We start from the raw sequence: 16,602 nt of genomic DNA on the forward strand, positions 1-16,602 counted from the left end.
ATCGCAAAACCTCTCTCAATCCGGAAAGCTAGTCGCGCATCGAGAATAGCACTAGCAGTCATTAGAAATACCAAGTGGGGAAACAGTAAACTCACAAGCCACCCTTTTCCATTTCAACCTCGATTGGCTTGCAGCCAGCGTGTTTCAGAGGGGCATATGGTATTTCCAGCAGCCCAATCGGCAACGGCCAGCCTCCGATCTGAAGCAGATGAGAGTTCTCGTAGTATACCATTTTAGAGTTTAGGCTCCACAGCTGAACAACAAAGGCGTTTCGAGGTTCCAAACCGGTCATAAAGCTGTAGATGATGCCTGGTTGCTGGTCGTTTCGCCGGTACACTTCATAAATTCCAAGTCCCAACCATGGGGACAACGCCTCCAAAACATGCCGGATACGCTAAGGGAGGTTAGGTAGGTATGTTCTAGGACATGGGCGCTTCGTACTTACCCCGTCGTCAAAGACGTTTTGTCTGCAAAAGTCGATACCATATGCGGTTTCGATAGGCAAACCCCTATCCGCATTTCAGCTACCTGCACACCGATAACCGGGTCTTCCAGGTAGTAAATTGCATGCTGGTTGAACAGGCCTCGAACATCTGCGGCCGAGAGCGATGTTATTGGATCTATAGAATTATCGATCTGCATTGTGCAGAAAGTGGTTCATACATCAGGCAGTCAAGCCTTGGACGTTGAAGCCGGCACGCATTTGAACGTCATCGCGGGGTTAGGTTCAGCACCCGACTGCCACATCACGTGGTTGGCTCTTGAAAGTCGACCAACGGCCTTCCTGTCTTGTCAGGCGACCAACATGGACGAGTCTAAGTCTCACGTTCAGCGTGTGGTATCCCCGCCCAGCTCTCGTTCAGATGGATTGGGTACGCCTACATTTGCGCTGGATTAGATCATATTGAACGTTTACCAAGTGGCACTGGCACCAAAAAAGGCTACGTTACGCCGCTTCCAGTCGGAAGGCATTTTGACTGGGCTGGTGCTCCGCTGCTTCCTCCGAAATCCTCCCAGCGGCTTGAGATGTTTTATATTGAAGCCCAGGATCTAGAGCCAGCTCATCGGCGGAGGTATTGGGGTCGCTGAAGGAAGATGATATGTTGGAAACCCAAGGCATGCGTGTGCCCCGACTTGCGCGTCCGAGACTAGAGTCTGAAACCGGTGCGAAGCTCAAGGCTGGGTTGTCATCCGGAGGGGACGCTCTAGTCCCAACGCTGGCAACCCTCCGTTGGCTTGCTCAATCGCCTCATCTCTCTGTCGCTTTGCCCAAACCCTCCCGTTTCCGTATGCCGCGGCTCCTTGCCGGTATTTATCGTAGTCACTTGTGAGCGCGTAGGCCTTGACCTGTGTCGTTACGTATTCGGGAGGCACTCCCGGGTTGGCTGGCGGTGTCGGATGGCTGGTGTACATCTTGAGTTGCCCAGCGTGATACGTATCAACCCCGCACAAGCATGTCGTCGACACAGTTAGTGACGGCAATTCCTAGTGAAACGGGAAAGAATATCAGATGGTGCGTTTTATTACTCGTACGGAGCGGAACTTTCTAACCCGGAGCGTAGTGCGTTACCCAATGTGCATGCTCACCACTCAAGCTCGGGGTCGGATATTCCGATCTCAAAAGGTATACCACGCCGGTGCTGGGAAGTCCGTCGGTGGCGGGCTTCAGCTGTCAATCCCATCCGTCCTCGCCAATACTTGCCATGTATAGAGCGAGGTAGAGTATTTGGTACAGGAATTACGCCGAAGGAGCTGGTAAGAGCCGGGCCCTGAGGTCGAATCTCGGCCGACAGCCTGCTGTTTCTGGATTTGAGGACTTGGGACAATTAGTACGGCAGGGTTAGCTCAGGGACGCTGGTCTACCGTGAACTCCGAGGATAAAGTAGAGAGGTAACCCGGTCCACTTCCTAAGGCGTCCGATGCGAGCGTATCCAGGGGGGCCGTGGCCTCCACATGAGCGTGACGGCGATACTGCCTAGCAGCAATGCAGGAAGCTAGCGGGATGTCAGCCGTACAGTCAGCGGTAAGGCAATGCTTTAATGCGTTGCCGGCATAGCAGGGGCAGTGCGGGGTAGAAAGCCATGCCAGTTGGGTAGTTGGTAGACAGCAGCTCATAGAGAGTCGCAGGGAGTGCTTACAGGTGCTATTCACGAGCATTAAAGGGGTTATCTTACGGCCAAAGTGGCAGGAGTTGAGTAGCTGCCATACGAAGTTAGCATTCCCAGGATGGGGACCATGGCAATCTGTTAAGCAAGATATGCAACGCTGAATCTGTGGTCAATGGGGAGGAGCATAAAGCCGCCAGCGGCAATACTGTCTTGACTTCCCCGGGAGAAAGGGAGGAGGTGTGAAAGTAGAAATGTCCTCGATCCGTTTTTGCAGGATGTCATCTAGCTTGATCTGCCTCACTCCACTGGGATGGCCGAAAGGACCGCATCACGGACCAGGGAACCCAAAAACGTCTTGCACCGTTTAATTGTCTTTGTAGACTGCGGTTTCGTCTCCCTCTTTGCAGCCACATTTGGATAGTAACTATTTTCGATCGCAAGATATAACATTGGTTTATTTTTGTACTTCCTAAGTAGAGAAACACCAAAGAAGGCAAGAGCTGGATCTATGAAGCATTCTAGACACAGGGTTCCTAGAACCAGGATCTGGGACGGGCGGACAGGTGTTCTGGCAAAGTGTTAGTCTTATTAGACTATGATGGAAGCTACCTGCACACTGTCCTGCTGCTTGCCCGCTACCCGCGTCCGCTTCCGGCTTGTATAATTATTTTCGGGCGGGGTGTAGGCCGTTCTCTTTTTAGGATGATGTTCAGTATTAACCTTCCACCTCTCGAAGGCTGTGCTTGATCCTCTGGTGGCACAATAATTGATCTCATGGATGCCACAGCACCACTAACCCGGTAACTTTATACTACCTCGTAACACACTTAATCCGCACTCTGAGGCTGGGTCCATGGAAGCGGGCTGTGTGGGCTTTGAAATGCCCCGGGCTATCTAAAAACTATTCTCTTGCACTTCTCACGGGAACATGCCGTGGGCCGCGTCTGGCGCGTTCAGAATGGTCCTCCGGATGATCCAACAGCGCGTCTATTAGCATGTACACCTTCCCGCAAAGGATACGGGAATCCGGCTTCTTCCGAGCGTAAGAGCGGCGACGGCCGGAGCCACATGGCTAACAAGCACAGTAGGATGGCTCCCCGTCCCGGCTCCCGAGTCGAACTCACTACAGGGAAGTGGAGGCGAGCTAAGTGACATTGATAGCGTAGGAGGGCTCGGCGTGCTATTTGCGCTGGCCCGGGCTCGGTGTAATGGGCCGTCCGGCGGTGATCGGCATGGCCTCTGACAATGGCGTAAGCTTCGCTTCTTAAGGCTCTGACTGCGCCCGCTGAGGCGGTCCGCACACGAAAGCATAGGCAAATATGGCATTGATGGCCTCGACTTTGCGGTGCGCAAATATCCTCCTCGAATAAGTCCTCGCCCATATCGCCCATAATGTCGGCGAGGGCGCATTGTTACTATAGGCTGTGTGTAACTTCTCGTTCCAGTACGGGTTCCTGAATGCCCTGCAACTGGTTTTATAATCTCCTGTCATCACTCTTAATAAAGTAATCATTATAAATCTTTCGGAAGACCTCTCTTCCTTCTTGTTTTGTCTCACAACGCTCAGCGGAACTTAGGTACTCTCGTACTGTTGGATTTCGTCCCCCATAGCCCAGCTGGGACGTCCGTACTGTTGCCGTAGTGCTGCTTGCAAAGCCTCTAACTTTTGCTCAGTCGGTGGACAGCGACGCTAGGACCGGTCATACGCATCATCCCGTCAGACACTCTCTTCGGGGTGTTGTTACCTAGACTGAGGCCTATATGTTTGGGGATGGCTAGGTAGGCGTTTGCGTACCGCGGCCTAGGAAGGCAGCCTGAACGACGGCATTTATCCTGGAGTTACGGTGGTATTCCCCGTAAACATACTGTTCAGTTTGTGCCGTATCCCTTAGTTGCAGACTGCCCGACTATAGTTTGTTTTGCGGTATTAGCATACGGCCAGACTAAGGCGAAGGGGACCTACTATTGGTGTATTTTATAAACCCTCGTCGTCGTCGGTACTGTGCTAGCCTTTCGGAAGACCCAGGAGGATCCTAAGACGTTCTGAAATACTGCCGAATGTAGCAGCTGTTTGGGCATCGTCAGATTTCTCATACAAGCCTTGGGCCTGGTTCAAGCCATCATGTACCGAGTTGAACTGCCCCACTGAACCCCTACATAGTCTTCCACTTCCCGTTTGCCTATGTGTCCCCTCCAATGCAGATGTCTTCCCCTCGTTGAGCGCCGCGTAGAGCTTCTCTATCTCTGATCCCTCGTTTAGGGCTTTGACTGTTTTGCTGATCAACGGCTTATGCAATCACATCTTCTCCCACCGAATATTCAAGGCACGCTTGTTAAGTTTGGTGAAGAACGGCTCGGCCCTGGCCTGGTATACTCGTTCGCGGTGACACCCCATCCAACGCATTAGCCAGGATATTGGGATCTTTGCATGGATCGAGCAGGTCCATTTAATTGCCCTGAGCAGCGCGCATGTGCCGATGCTGTGAAGCCACTATCTCAGCCACAACGAGCCACATTGACTGGAACACTCCTGCAGAAAGGGGCAAAATATAGAAAAGGGACAAAATACATTGAAGCGAAGTACCTACCAGTGCTGGACAATGTACTCTAGAGCGCAAAGCCTCATGTTTTATGGGGGAAGTCACTTGGACGAATTGAATCGCGGCAAAAACTAAGCATGAACACGACAAGACAACATCCCAAATTTAGATGTCTGAGCGCTGGCTCCGGAATCCTGACTCCAAGACCATGGCTAATCCGGGCGTCCTTGGAAGCCCTGGACTGTGAAGTGACTCTGGCGGGTACTTGGTGGCCTGAGCTTCGGGTACTTCTGGAGGGTGTGAATTAGCCAATGAGAAACCGGCTTGCTTCCGTAAGGAGAAAGCTGCTCTTTGTCCTTCCCCCTCTTTCTAGCTACCCGCTTGTCCTTTTTGGACCGAATCCTGGGGAACATCCTGCAATTGTAAGGGGAAAGAAAAGTAGAGGCAAACCCGTGGTCATCATTTATATCAACATCTCTCAGCCTCAGACCGGAAACGGCAAGCACTTAACCTGTTCAAAAACTCGACCCGAAAATTCCTGAGTGCTGGAACCGCTGGCGAGCCATCGCCCGCACCTTTCCTATCCAAGGAAAACGTCCCGTCCCCAGGTTTTCTACCCGCCCATCCGTGCTTCTTTTCAGAGAAGCGGCGGAAAAGCCCAATCGAGACCCACCTCCCAGTGCTTGCCCGTTGCTCTTTCATGATCTCCTCATCTTGTGTGTCATGGCTCTCCACATACCCCCGGATTCGTATCCGGCGATCTGGTCTCGATTTCTTGCAAATAAGCAGATAAGTCTGTTGTTAACTTTTCTTCGCGCGCAGTCACACGCTATCGCCCACCCCGCTTTTTTACTCCCTTGCGTGTGCGATGCAAGCCAGACCTTCACCCACACAACTCCGCAACAGGGCAACCCCGGTCGGTCAGGGGACAAAGAGCAGCACACACCACAGCCGAGGAGCGCCGTGAACACGCCCGCTAGTGTCTAGCGTTCGTCAGAAAACCGCAGCCGTTCGTAGGATATCCTCGGCCGAGCAGACAGCAGGCGTCGTCGTACGCAATTGTCTGTCACACACACAACGCCACCCGCTCTCTCTTGTGGTGAGTCGCAGCGCGCCATCGAGTCCAGCCCGGAGCTCTCTGGCAACGTGGGAACATAATAAAAGCCCATTATCGATCCGAGGAGCTGGACCAGCGCCTGTTCTAATTTGATCGGCCACTGGTTTCGCGCTCAATATCCCAGACAATAGCAGCGGTGTCGCAGGGGACATTGCAGCCAAAAATGAGCCTGTCCCGCTGCAGTCACACTTTGTCACTGTCAAGCTCAGGGCGGTCCGAAGGCCGCCAGCCGGCCGAACCAAACTTTGACTCCCCCAAGGCCGCCCCCAAAACTGTGTGGTGGGGAAAGGATGCCTCGAAATTCGATAGTTCTTGTCCCTTTTCACCCACACCTGCATCGTCTGATGAGGGTGAGATGCGCAAGAAAGTCCGGAGCGCCGTTCATTGGACGCTGAAACCCAGAGTGGCCCCAACCCGCCCAGACATCCCTGTGTCGCTGCCTGCAGCGGAAGGCTCGCGAGGGATGGGGGGAAAAGCGCGCTGGCGAAACGCTGGCGACACGGGGTGCCCGTCAACTGTGGGCTTGAGGCCCAGCAAACAAGCGGCCAGTGACCCCACACCACGCCCTCGGCGAACTGGAGCCTCCCATGCTCGGGCGGCCACTGGAATTCGTCCTATCAGATGCAAGAGCCCTGCCGGAAGCATTACGCGCAATAAGGCGGGTGGTGGTTTCGCGTCTGATTCTCCGCTTTATGTGGAAAGATGAGGTTATTCCCGTAAGCGTAGACGGCAGAGCCGGTCCCCCACCGATATGTCCTCAACGCAAGGGCTGTTTGAGCCGGGTAGACGTACAAACTGATCTCTCCCAGCTGCCTCCGGTGCCACTCATGCTGGGCCTGGTTCTCACCACAGTGCTCCTATGTTTTGTCAAAACTGTGCGAGCTGGCCGCGCTGTTTCGTAAAATTTGGGGAGGGGGGGACTAGGACCCCTGTTAACGGAACCCTGACAGCAGAATTGCAGAGCTGCAAGAGCGCCCATCATGCTTTTTGTCTTTTCACTACGCCGAATCACCCGGTTCACCGAAACAGGAGAGAGTGACAGGTGGCCTGGCGTTTTGCACTCGGTCAACTGATATTCGCCGGCCTTTATTATTATTTCAGATGTGCAAAACGTAGTGGCCAGCAAGACACACCGCGCAGTATATAAGGGATCCTAAGTTATCGCACCGCTGCAGAGGAGGACTTCCGGGGGGTAGAGCCGGGGGCCCATCAATGGAATCCAACCTACACTACTGCAGCATGGTGCAGCCAGCCCGCTCCGGCCCTGTCCAGCGCCTCCTCTGTCTTCTCCACTTTTTGTTAGGACCCATCAAGCGCCAACCCCCCTTCCGTCTCGCACCGTGCACAGCGTCGAGGGCCGCCACTCCCCGCCTTCCTTTCTTAAACTGCCCGGTCGCGACCCGCAGCCTGCGTGCCACCGGCCACCTCACTATTCTCTTTTCAACCATTCCGCATTCACCAAGCCCGTTCAGTCAAGGTGCGTCCCAGGTACTTTGACAGAGGTCTGTAGCTTGTTCCTGACAGGGAACCTGCGCTCCAAAACCGTACCCATTCGGTCGTCTCGTCGCCTCGATTTTCCTGATTGCATCCCTCTCGAGGGAGGAGAAAGAAGGAAACCGGCTTGTGTGGTGTTGCACTGTCGGCAACTGGCACGCTTCTTTTTTGATTTTGATTTTTAATTATTCTTTCGTCAGCAAAAAGTCGCAGCCGGCGCATGCCACGGGCGAAATACCTGGGTGACTTGCGGTGACCCAAGCAAACTCCCCCGACAAGGCAAAATAAAAATTAAACGTGATTCCTCGCTTCTCTCGGCCGGCACCCCAAACTCAATACAGTGCAGCGCCCAACCAGGTTCTGCGACAACAAGCGTTCCTCTCCGCTCAACGCCAGATCAAGTCTAGGCCATCGGCACAACGCTCAAAACAGTATCTCCACCGTTTTGCCTTTTTCGTCTCTCGTGATACCTGAACGGAAAAAATGGCCGACATCACTGATCAACACGACCAAACTTCGCCCACCGAGCTCGACGAGCCGCATTCGGTCGGCAATGGCAACACCGGCGTCGCTGAAAACCGCGGCATCAAGCGTGCCCGCCCCAGCACAGCCGAGGATGACGATGACGACGACGACAAGGGCGGCCGCGAGCGCCGCAAGATTGAGATCAAGTTCATCAGCGACAAGTCGCGTCGCCATATCACATTCTCCAAGCGCAAGGCTGGAATCATGAAGAAGGTCTGTCGCCCGTCATCCGAACTCGTCGCGCTTTTGCCAAAATCAGAACTGCGGGCTTCGCGCCGTCTGCGCGCCTGCGCCGACTGTCTCTTTTATTTATTTATTTTTTTTTCCGATGAGGAACCCAGAATGCTAACGCGGATCGTTGCGTGTCCCAGGCGTACGAACTGTCAGTCTTGACAGGCACCCAAGTCCTGCTTCTCGTCGTCTCGGAAACCGGCCTCGTCTACACCTTTACGACTCCCAAGCTGCAACCTCTGGTCACAAAAGCCGAGGGCAAGAACTTGATCCAGGTATGTCGTTCCTCGGTTCCCCGTGACACGGGCCGCCATGCAGCACATTGCGCGACTGACACAAAGGGTTTAGGCGTGCCTGAACGCGCCGGAACCTCCAGCCGGCACCGACAACGGCGTGGACGAGTCCAACGCCGTCGATTCGCCCGACGAGCCGACGAGTGCTCACCTGCCTCCCCAGCCGAACCGGCCGGCGATACCGCAGGGTCCCATGCATCCCGGCTACGGAATGCCCAACGTCGGAATGGACCCCCAGCAAGCGCTCGCCTATTCCAACTACGTGCAACAACAGCGGGGAAGCCAGTATATGCCGCCATCCGGGTTGCAGCAGCATACCGGTCACCAGTCATAACCGCGCCCCAGTCGGCTTCTATCATGACTTTAGCTCGTGCGCCAAATACCCAGCATTAATGCATTTGTGCCATGTCGTTTTTCTCGGTCGACATCGTTAGGATGGTCTCGCCATTTAGTGAGGCCTGTCTGGCCTGGCGTTTGATTGGGGTTTGTCTCTGCAGCTTATTCCATCCTCTTTTCCTATTTTTTTTTTTTTTTTTTTATATTTTTATTTTCCGCTTTCGACGGTCCCTTTCCGGTCTTTCTCGCCTGTCCCGCATCGCCTCACTTATCGATAAATGCCCTCTCCATCGAGCACTCATGGGGGGGAAGTTTATGATGCCGGCCGGCTCCGACGCGCAAATTGGTGCAGCTGGTCCGGGATCTCGCCTAAGCCGGCCCTCTTGTCTATATACACCAAGGCAGCGCGGCCGAAGAAAACAAGAGGTGCGCAAAGATTAGGGACCGAGATGTTTTTCGACGGCACTCGGATCAACGAGGTCGGTCTGCGCATTCCGGCGTCAGCTTGGCAACGCTTAATTCCGGTGGCCCTCCTGTGTCTGGATGGTGGTTGCCCGATGGTTCTTGGGGGGGTTGGGAGGGGTTGTGGTAGCAAAGATGAAGTCAACGACCATGATCACTTTATAACGCGAGTTCGGGGGCAGGGGAGTTGGGAATCTTGCCGGCAATTTGTCCGCCGACGGGAGGAAACGATTTTGACGGATTGATGGCACATTCTCTCTCTTTATCGCTTTGGCCTCGGGCTAGTCAGGGGCAATCGGTCGTCATCTCTTTGCCGGACTCGTTTGGCCGCTTCGCGTCCAATTCAGCCATGTCTCTTCCTGACGATCGCTGACCGCGTTACCCTTTTTTTTAAAAAAAAAACTCTCGTATAGAGACGGGGAAAACATTTTGAAAGGGGATGTCTGCGGTGCGACGTAATGCTGCTTTTTTTCTTGAGTGACGGCGTAGCTGAGACTGCCAACATATCCGGCAAGAGAGGCTGAGCCGCCTGTATGATAGCGCAAACCCCTTCCGTACACTTGCAATACCACGCTCTTGTAATTTGAATAACGATATATGCTGGCCGCATTCGTGGAGGAGTGATAACTTGAAACTTTACCGCTGTCTGTCTTTGATCGGGTAAAACGTTTTGCTCGAGGAGCAGTTGGGCCTTTTCCCCGCTGGGAAGGCGAGTTACTTATCTATTACCGAACTTGGCCATTGTTGATATTAAACTACACCCCAGGTCCGTCGGGGGGGGTGGAATTTGGACCCGGATTCTTGGATAAGGTAGGTATGGACAAGGCGGGTTCCCGGTCAGCAGCCGCCGGTGCTTTAACCTTATTTTGATATGCTGCTAACCGCAAAAAGCTTGCCGGTCGCCCGACACGGAATCCATCCATCCATCCATCGAGTCCTCGCGCGGGCATGTGCGCGTGCGCGTGCGATTGTCGGTCGGCAGATCCCGACGTGCACCCCCCTCCCCCATCATCCTTTTGCGCCGAGGGAAAGGTAAACTGTGTAGGGTTAAGTAAAGTAAGGTAGCCGGGATCCGGGGGGATGCTTGCTCGGTGGACAGACTTCCCGTTTGGGAACAGGATTGCGGTGGATGTTCGGCCGCCGTACCTGGGTAACACTCAGGTATCATGCTTCCACGGGGCTTTCTGTGTGGTGAGCTGCTGGCCCAACCGCCAAAAGTTCAGGATGTAAATAAAAGTGCTGTTGGTTCTCGGGCGGTCTTGTATACTCGCCCCTTCTCATTCGAGGGAGGTAGGAATAAGGTGCGAACAGGAGGATCCATAGACGGGGTCTGTCATGGGACCGTGGCCGGCGCATTGCCTCGTAACAGGAATTGATCGACTTTTGGGTTCGGGACTTGGAAAGAGAACAGACTCTGCACTAGAGACTAACTTAGTGGTTCTGCGGCCGAGCAAACGGGAGCTATTTTAGCCTTCGCGCCCATTCTTTCTTAATTTAAATTCCTCCTGCGTTTGACCGATCTGCCGAGACTTGGGCTAGGCCGAGCGTTTGAGCTAACGGCTAGTTGGCAGGTAGTACATATATTGCGCCGGGAGCAAGCTGCCCGTGCGAGGCTTGACAGGTAGCTCGCGTGACTAAAGGGGGGAGGGCCGCGCGCTACGAATCTACATGTACGTCAGAACATCAATCAAGTGGAGACGGCAACGAGTCGGTTGGGTTGGCTCGGAGACTCTGTGCGCATGTTGAAGCTTTAACCCAGGACGTCTAGCTTTCTCGGCTTCCCGGAGATCGGAGATGAGAATTCTGTGTATACTCACTATAGAGGAGTCTGATATCTGATTTGTTTCAGATGCACCGCTCGCCGTTTGTGCACTTTTGTGGTGAATCGGCGGTCCTGAAGACAACCGCATCTATGGCTGGGAGGTGGGAAGGCAATCCTTCTATCCAAAGGACTCAGAATAGCCCTTGCCAGTGTTGCGAGAAACACCAAGTCCTTAGGACGCTCTCGGGTTGCCTAGGGGGACAGAGGCGATGAGAGAAACTCTTGGTCAATCCGCCAGATGCAAATGGTGTTTTGGATTCTCTTCCCGATCGAGCATTCACTTCTCTCTGTTCGCGTCTGGGAGGATTTGGCAGACAGCAAGCGCTCAAAAATACCTTTCACAACGCTATATGAATTGAGCTATCCATTTCTTCTGTGTCTCCCCATTATGCCATTCCCTTTTCTAGGATAGCGGCACATTGGCATGTACATGCACTAGGAGACAGCGCAACTCAACTACCAAGGCAATGGGCAGTTCTTACATCCACTTGTTAGGGGTAGCTGAGTGGCATGGTACTGCTTCGGTATCGAAGCTTCCAATCCGGGTATCCGAATGTCCGGCGCCGGTCCGGATCGCGTCGGGAAGCCGGGGCCGCGGCCGTCGGATTACGGAGCGGCGTCTGATGGCTCTGGCTTGGCATCCGCTTTGGGAACGCGGTTCGCCTGCGTGGGTTTGAGCAAGTTTCTGCACAAGTGATTGGCAGGCTTTTGAAGTAGTGGTACTTCTCTCGCGCCAGAGCCTCCGAGTGCTGCTGCTAACAAGCCTAGGCAACGGTAGCGTGGATGAAGCTGAGACAGGTTGAGAAACCGCCATCACGGTTTCCAGGCGGCCGTGAAGGAGAGAGAAAGCACGCCAGTTCTGCCACAAATGAAACAGACATGGAACAACCAGTTATCCATTGCGCCTGCCAGTGCGAAATACCAGAGAAAAGGAGCCTTTTAACCCCATACCGTTACTCCAAAGCTCATAAAGCATCGTAATTCCAGAACACTCATAACGCGTAGTCTAATGCTCCGTCGTCAAAATGAACCTCCCCACGAGGAGACTCCCGAGAAAGGTGCCACCGAGAACAGACAAGAAGTACCCAACGTTCATGGACATGACCGCCAGCATGCTACAAAAAACAGCACGAGTCAGCAACAGATCCCGTCCCGCCTAGGTAGGACAGAGAGACTCACAGCAAATATCCCACCCCGGCAATGACAGTATCGATCACGGCGCGCACAGGATCGACGCTCAACCTCCACGGCCTCGCGTCTGCCGTCGCCGGCCGCCTCACGACCACGACGTTCTCCTCGACGCCGTTCTCGCTCAGCACCATGGTCGCGTTCTTGGCCAGCGAGTCGCGGCTGAGGTTCTCGGCCAGCGGGCCCTTGCCGTTGACGACGACGTAGCGGCGCTTGAGCTCCCTGTCCAGCCAGCGGCGCTCCAGCCACGACTTGAGGGCCAGCAGCCCGCGGAAGACGGCGGCCAGCGCGATCAGGAAGATGCACGTCGCCGCGTAGGCGCCTGCGCTGGCGGGCGTCCAGCTGGCCGAGTAGAGCGAGGTGGCCATCGAGGTCTGGAAGACGGCCATCATGGTCGATGAGTGCGCCGGTGCGCCGCCGCCGCCGCCGCCGCCGCCGTCGGTTGGCATCGCGTGCGAGTGCGACGAGGCGTCCGTGGCAGCGGCCGACTCGGCGCCGTGGGCGTGGTCGCCATGCCTGGGGTATATTCCATATGTGTCCATTCTTGGGGAGGGTGGATTTCGGCCTTCTTGCTTGGTGTTGCGAGGGGGGTGAGAGGGGTTGATATGCGTATGCGGAGTGGTTGGGGAGTTCCCGGTTGTAAAAGCGCTCACGATTACACAACGGGGCACCCGTCCCCGTCTTTGCGCTTGTATCCTCGACCGCCTTTTTTCCAACTGCCGTGTACCTTTAGCCGTCGGCGTGGGGGCAGGTCGAGACTTTCGGCTTGAAATACAGACGGAGGAAGAGGGCAAAAAGAATTATTATCCTGGAGTAATCCAGAGGCTAGAGAGATGTCCTAACAAATCAATCAAGGCGCAGAGGAAAAGCAGGGCTTTTTCTTTTGGATGAAACATGTCTGGGCGAGAAGATCACGCATCGTAAGGGACTTGTACGACAATGCGATCGCCTAGCTTCCGCGCCCCGATTTGGTGTCTCTCCGGGGCGGGACGCAGAAAACATGCTCACTGCATTGCCGGGGGGAGGCACAAGGGACAGGGAGCCCTGTCTGTGTGGCGCTCCTCTGCCGGCAAGGAATGTAAAGAGAAACACGTGAGTTTAGATCTCGAACGGCACAAAGCGACTGGGAGTGATTCTGCTGCAGACAGCGCTATGCGAGGCAGCGAGGAGACTACGCTGTTGAGGTAGTTCCGAGTACCTGGATTGCCTTTGATTTGAGTCTTGTTGATTTGACGTAAACGCTTGGAAATTGGAAGCGTGTTTGCGGGCGAAGTACCGGTACGCGGCCACTGCCGGCGCTAAAAGAGACTCCACTGGCAGTTGACCTCGAGAAACCTTATTTCCATCAGATCGATTCCCTCCCATCCATATGTATCGGCTTGTCTGCTGGCGTTCTGGAACACATCAGCTTGTCAGATCGCATGCAAAGTTGAACGGCGCCACCCTGGTGCGATTGGTCGCGCGCCGCTGAGACCTTGATCGAGACGACAATGCGCAACATACTCACTTGGTCGTTCCAGAACAACGACTTGGTCCCCGGTCTTCCATAATTTGTAGTAACCAGAACATAGTTGCTCTGCCTCACGCTGCGGTTCGGCGAGGGATCGCCAAGGCGTCACCTGATGAAAAGCTCCGTTCGCACGGTGACATCGACCTAGCTACTTTATGTACCTGGACAGGCTGTTCAAGTCGGCACAAACTCGATGCCCAATACCCATCGCCGCCCTAGAGCGGAAGGAAGAGCTCGGGCGGCATGCTAGCGGGGTGATTGCGGTGGTTAGGTCTTCGAATCCCAAATAGGAAGGCGAGTACGGTACTGGACAAAGTCCCGAGAGCCCCTCGCTTCAGCAAATTTTGTTTGCCCTTTGTCTCTCGGGACTTCCCCAATGTCTAGCCCATGGTCAAGAGGTCGTAGCGTACATCTCCCCCTACTAGATGCTCGCGTCATCCGATCAATCGCATCGCTAACGGTGCCCAGGAGGCCGTCTTGACACGTGCAGGCGTTATGCAGCCTCCATCCAACCCCTCGACACGATCTTGCGATGGGGTCAAGGCTACTTCATTTATCCGTCGCCATCCCATCTCGAGATCTGCTGCCTACCTGCCCGTTCGGGTTTCACCCGCAAGTGCGTCAGGCTGCCTGCAGCATCGGCACCCCAAGGCCGACGCCGAGGGTCGTCTTTCAGTCCGACTCCACCCTGCAACAGCCCTCGGGCACATCGTGGCTTTAATGGGACCGAATCGCCCGCAATGCAACTGCGTCAGACTGGAAGCAACGTAACCGGTGGGCTGGTACGCATGCGAGTCTATTTCGACGACAGGCACCATCGATCCGGCAGCCGGCGGGCGTCCGCAGCGTTTTAAGATCTGTGCCTTCAATTAGCGTCGTGACACGAGTAAAAATATCCTGCGTTTCCAAGTACCGGATGCTGTGTCCCACATGCTCGCGGCTGCTGCCATCAAGGGCTGCACGCAAAGCACTTCGTTCGGCTCACCCACCCGACCGCAACACCAGTGAGGAGGGAACAAACGTCGCATAACCACCCATCGATTTCCCCTGCCTCACGCCGATGCAATTTGTATTCCTAGGTGTAATTCGCAAGACTAGGGATCAATTGCAATCGTGCGACACGGGTCGGTTCTGCGGAGAGTGAGGCAGAGGAGAGCTCTCCGCTTGTGTTCAGCGCAGACATGGACTGCACAGTCCACCCACCTATTGTCCCACTCTTGGCGAACAGGAAACTCGGAGAGTCTTGGAAAAAGCGACGGGCTAAATATTGGGTAAATATGAGAGAGAAAGACGACTGCGTCGGAGGATTGCTCACTGACCGCAACGATCGATCGACACTGGGGCTCGAACGCGTGTTGATACTGGTGTATCTTGGCTATACAAGATCTGTTAACGGAATGGGCAAGAAGAAGCTTAACCCTTGGCAAAGCTGTCGACTCCGAAACACGAGCCTCAACTTAGATTCGTCGTCTGTTGCCATGAGCGGGTTCGAAAGCGTCGCGAGTATGGATATTGAGGAGCCCATGCTTACTTCAGCAGTCTCGCCAGGGCAGCAGGACATTGATGGGCCACCAAAGCAGCCGAGAAGTCAAGCAAGAGCGGCACGATGACTGCCCGGCGTCGTTTCGGGGGTCTCACCAGGCCCGAACACCTGCTCGTCAAGCTCGTGGTGGGCTGCGAGTCCCGGCATCCCTCTCTGTGCAAACATTCCCTATACCTACCCCTCCACCATGAAGGGGGTGGTTACAACCGCTGACCAATGGCACTCCAAAAACCCTGCCACAGAAACATCTGTAACTTTGAGTCGGTGTAGGGGTCGCGGTGGTAGTGGTGGACTGTCGTTTTCTCCGAAACCAGCCTACAGCGGGCTGAGAACGCTGGGAAGCAACGGTACTGGACAGTGCGGGCTGCTGGACATGTTCGAGATGCTGTCAGACGGCAGAGTAGGCGATGAACGAGAATGAGAAGCATCATAGGTTACCTCGGTGCCACCCAAGGGCGGGCCAAACCGGGGCGAGTTGGAAAAAGGTTGGCAAAGAACGTGAGGAGTGCAGCAGCCGATGCCGTCAATGTTACACCCTATCCCTTTGCTTCTTCTCTAGCTGCATTTCTTGTTTCACTTTTGCGCGGTACGTACGCTTCCCATCACCGAGATTTCCCCCCCATGTACGTTTCCCTGGATATTAACATGCCTGTACCAGCCCGCCATTTCCTGATCTGGGCGGGCTGAACTGCGGGCTGCAAGTGGCAGACGCCATGCTGCCGCCCCGTAGGAACCCTGCTCGCCCAGTTCAGCCAGCGCCATGCATCCACCTCGATCCCCGCCCCCAATGGAAACTGTCAAAAGACGACGAGGGGTGTGAAGCCGTCGGCGTACCGGTTCTTCGCGTATTGTGCGGTGGTTGGCTTCCGGATGCCGCTCCACAACACGATTTTAACTCGTTCAAGGCCTGTACTCAAAGAGCTCTGGCGACGCCAGCGGCCCATCTGTGACACCCAGCGTGTCTCGAGAAGAAAAAAAAAAATGAAATAAAATAAATAATAAAATAAAGAGGTGTGTTGAGAGCGCCTGGACCTGTCTGGACCTCAACACCAACCACCGTCGCCAACACGTCCAACGTCAGCCGCGCCGCTCACTCCGGTGATATCGAGCAAACTACCCAGGAAGGGATGGACCCCGCAGTGGAAAAAAAGAAAGCAAGAAATTGCAGACAAACTACACCAGAAACGGGACCGCCAGCCAGCCCAGACCCGGTACCGGATCTTGGACGCTCAACCAGCCAAACGTTCAGGTTTGCCTGACGTGCATGGGAAAACATGCATGGTGCATCTCCAACTCCAAGTACATCCCCCTCCCCACCCCCCCCCCCCCCCCCCCCACCAAAAACGGCGAAAGCCGATCATGGTTGTCCCCCGCCGCGGGCTCGACACTGTGGTGATGGCGGGTACAGAGAGAGAGAGAGAAGGAAGGGACCG

At 54.8% G+C, this 16,602-nt stretch overlaps 2 protein-coding genes across 2 annotated transcripts; one reads left to right on the forward strand and one right to left on the reverse strand.

Moving 5' to 3' along the window:
* Positions 1 to 7,742: 7,742 nt before the first annotated feature.
* MCM1 (transcription factor of the MADS box) lies at positions 7,743 to 8,642 on the forward strand (the record flags this gene model as incomplete). Its single annotated transcript, XM_071057867.1, has 3 exons — positions 7,743 to 7,997; positions 8,156 to 8,290; positions 8,364 to 8,642. 3 exons carry the CDS (start codon positions 7,743 to 7,745, stop codon positions 8,640 to 8,642), a joined length of 669 nt encoding a protein of 222 aa, XP_070913968.1.
* Positions 8,643 to 11,934: 3,292 nt separating this feature from the next.
* Positions 11,935 to 12,658, reverse strand: MFIFM68171_02446 (Copper transport protein; the record flags this gene model as incomplete). The annotated part of the gene is made up of 2 exons (XM_071057868.1): positions 11,935 to 12,043; positions 12,108 to 12,658. 2 exons carry the CDS (start codon positions 12,656 to 12,658, stop codon positions 11,935 to 11,937), a joined length of 660 nt encoding a protein of 219 aa, XP_070913969.1.
* Between the last annotated feature and the right edge of the window lie 3,944 nt (positions 12,659 to 16,602).

The sequence above is a fragment of the Madurella fahalii genome (assembly GCF_045866475.1).
Source record: "Madurella fahalii IFM 68171 DNA, scaffold_1, whole genome shotgun sequence".
NCBI classification, from domain to species: Eukaryota; Fungi; Ascomycota; class Sordariomycetes; order Sordariales; genus Madurella; species Madurella fahalii.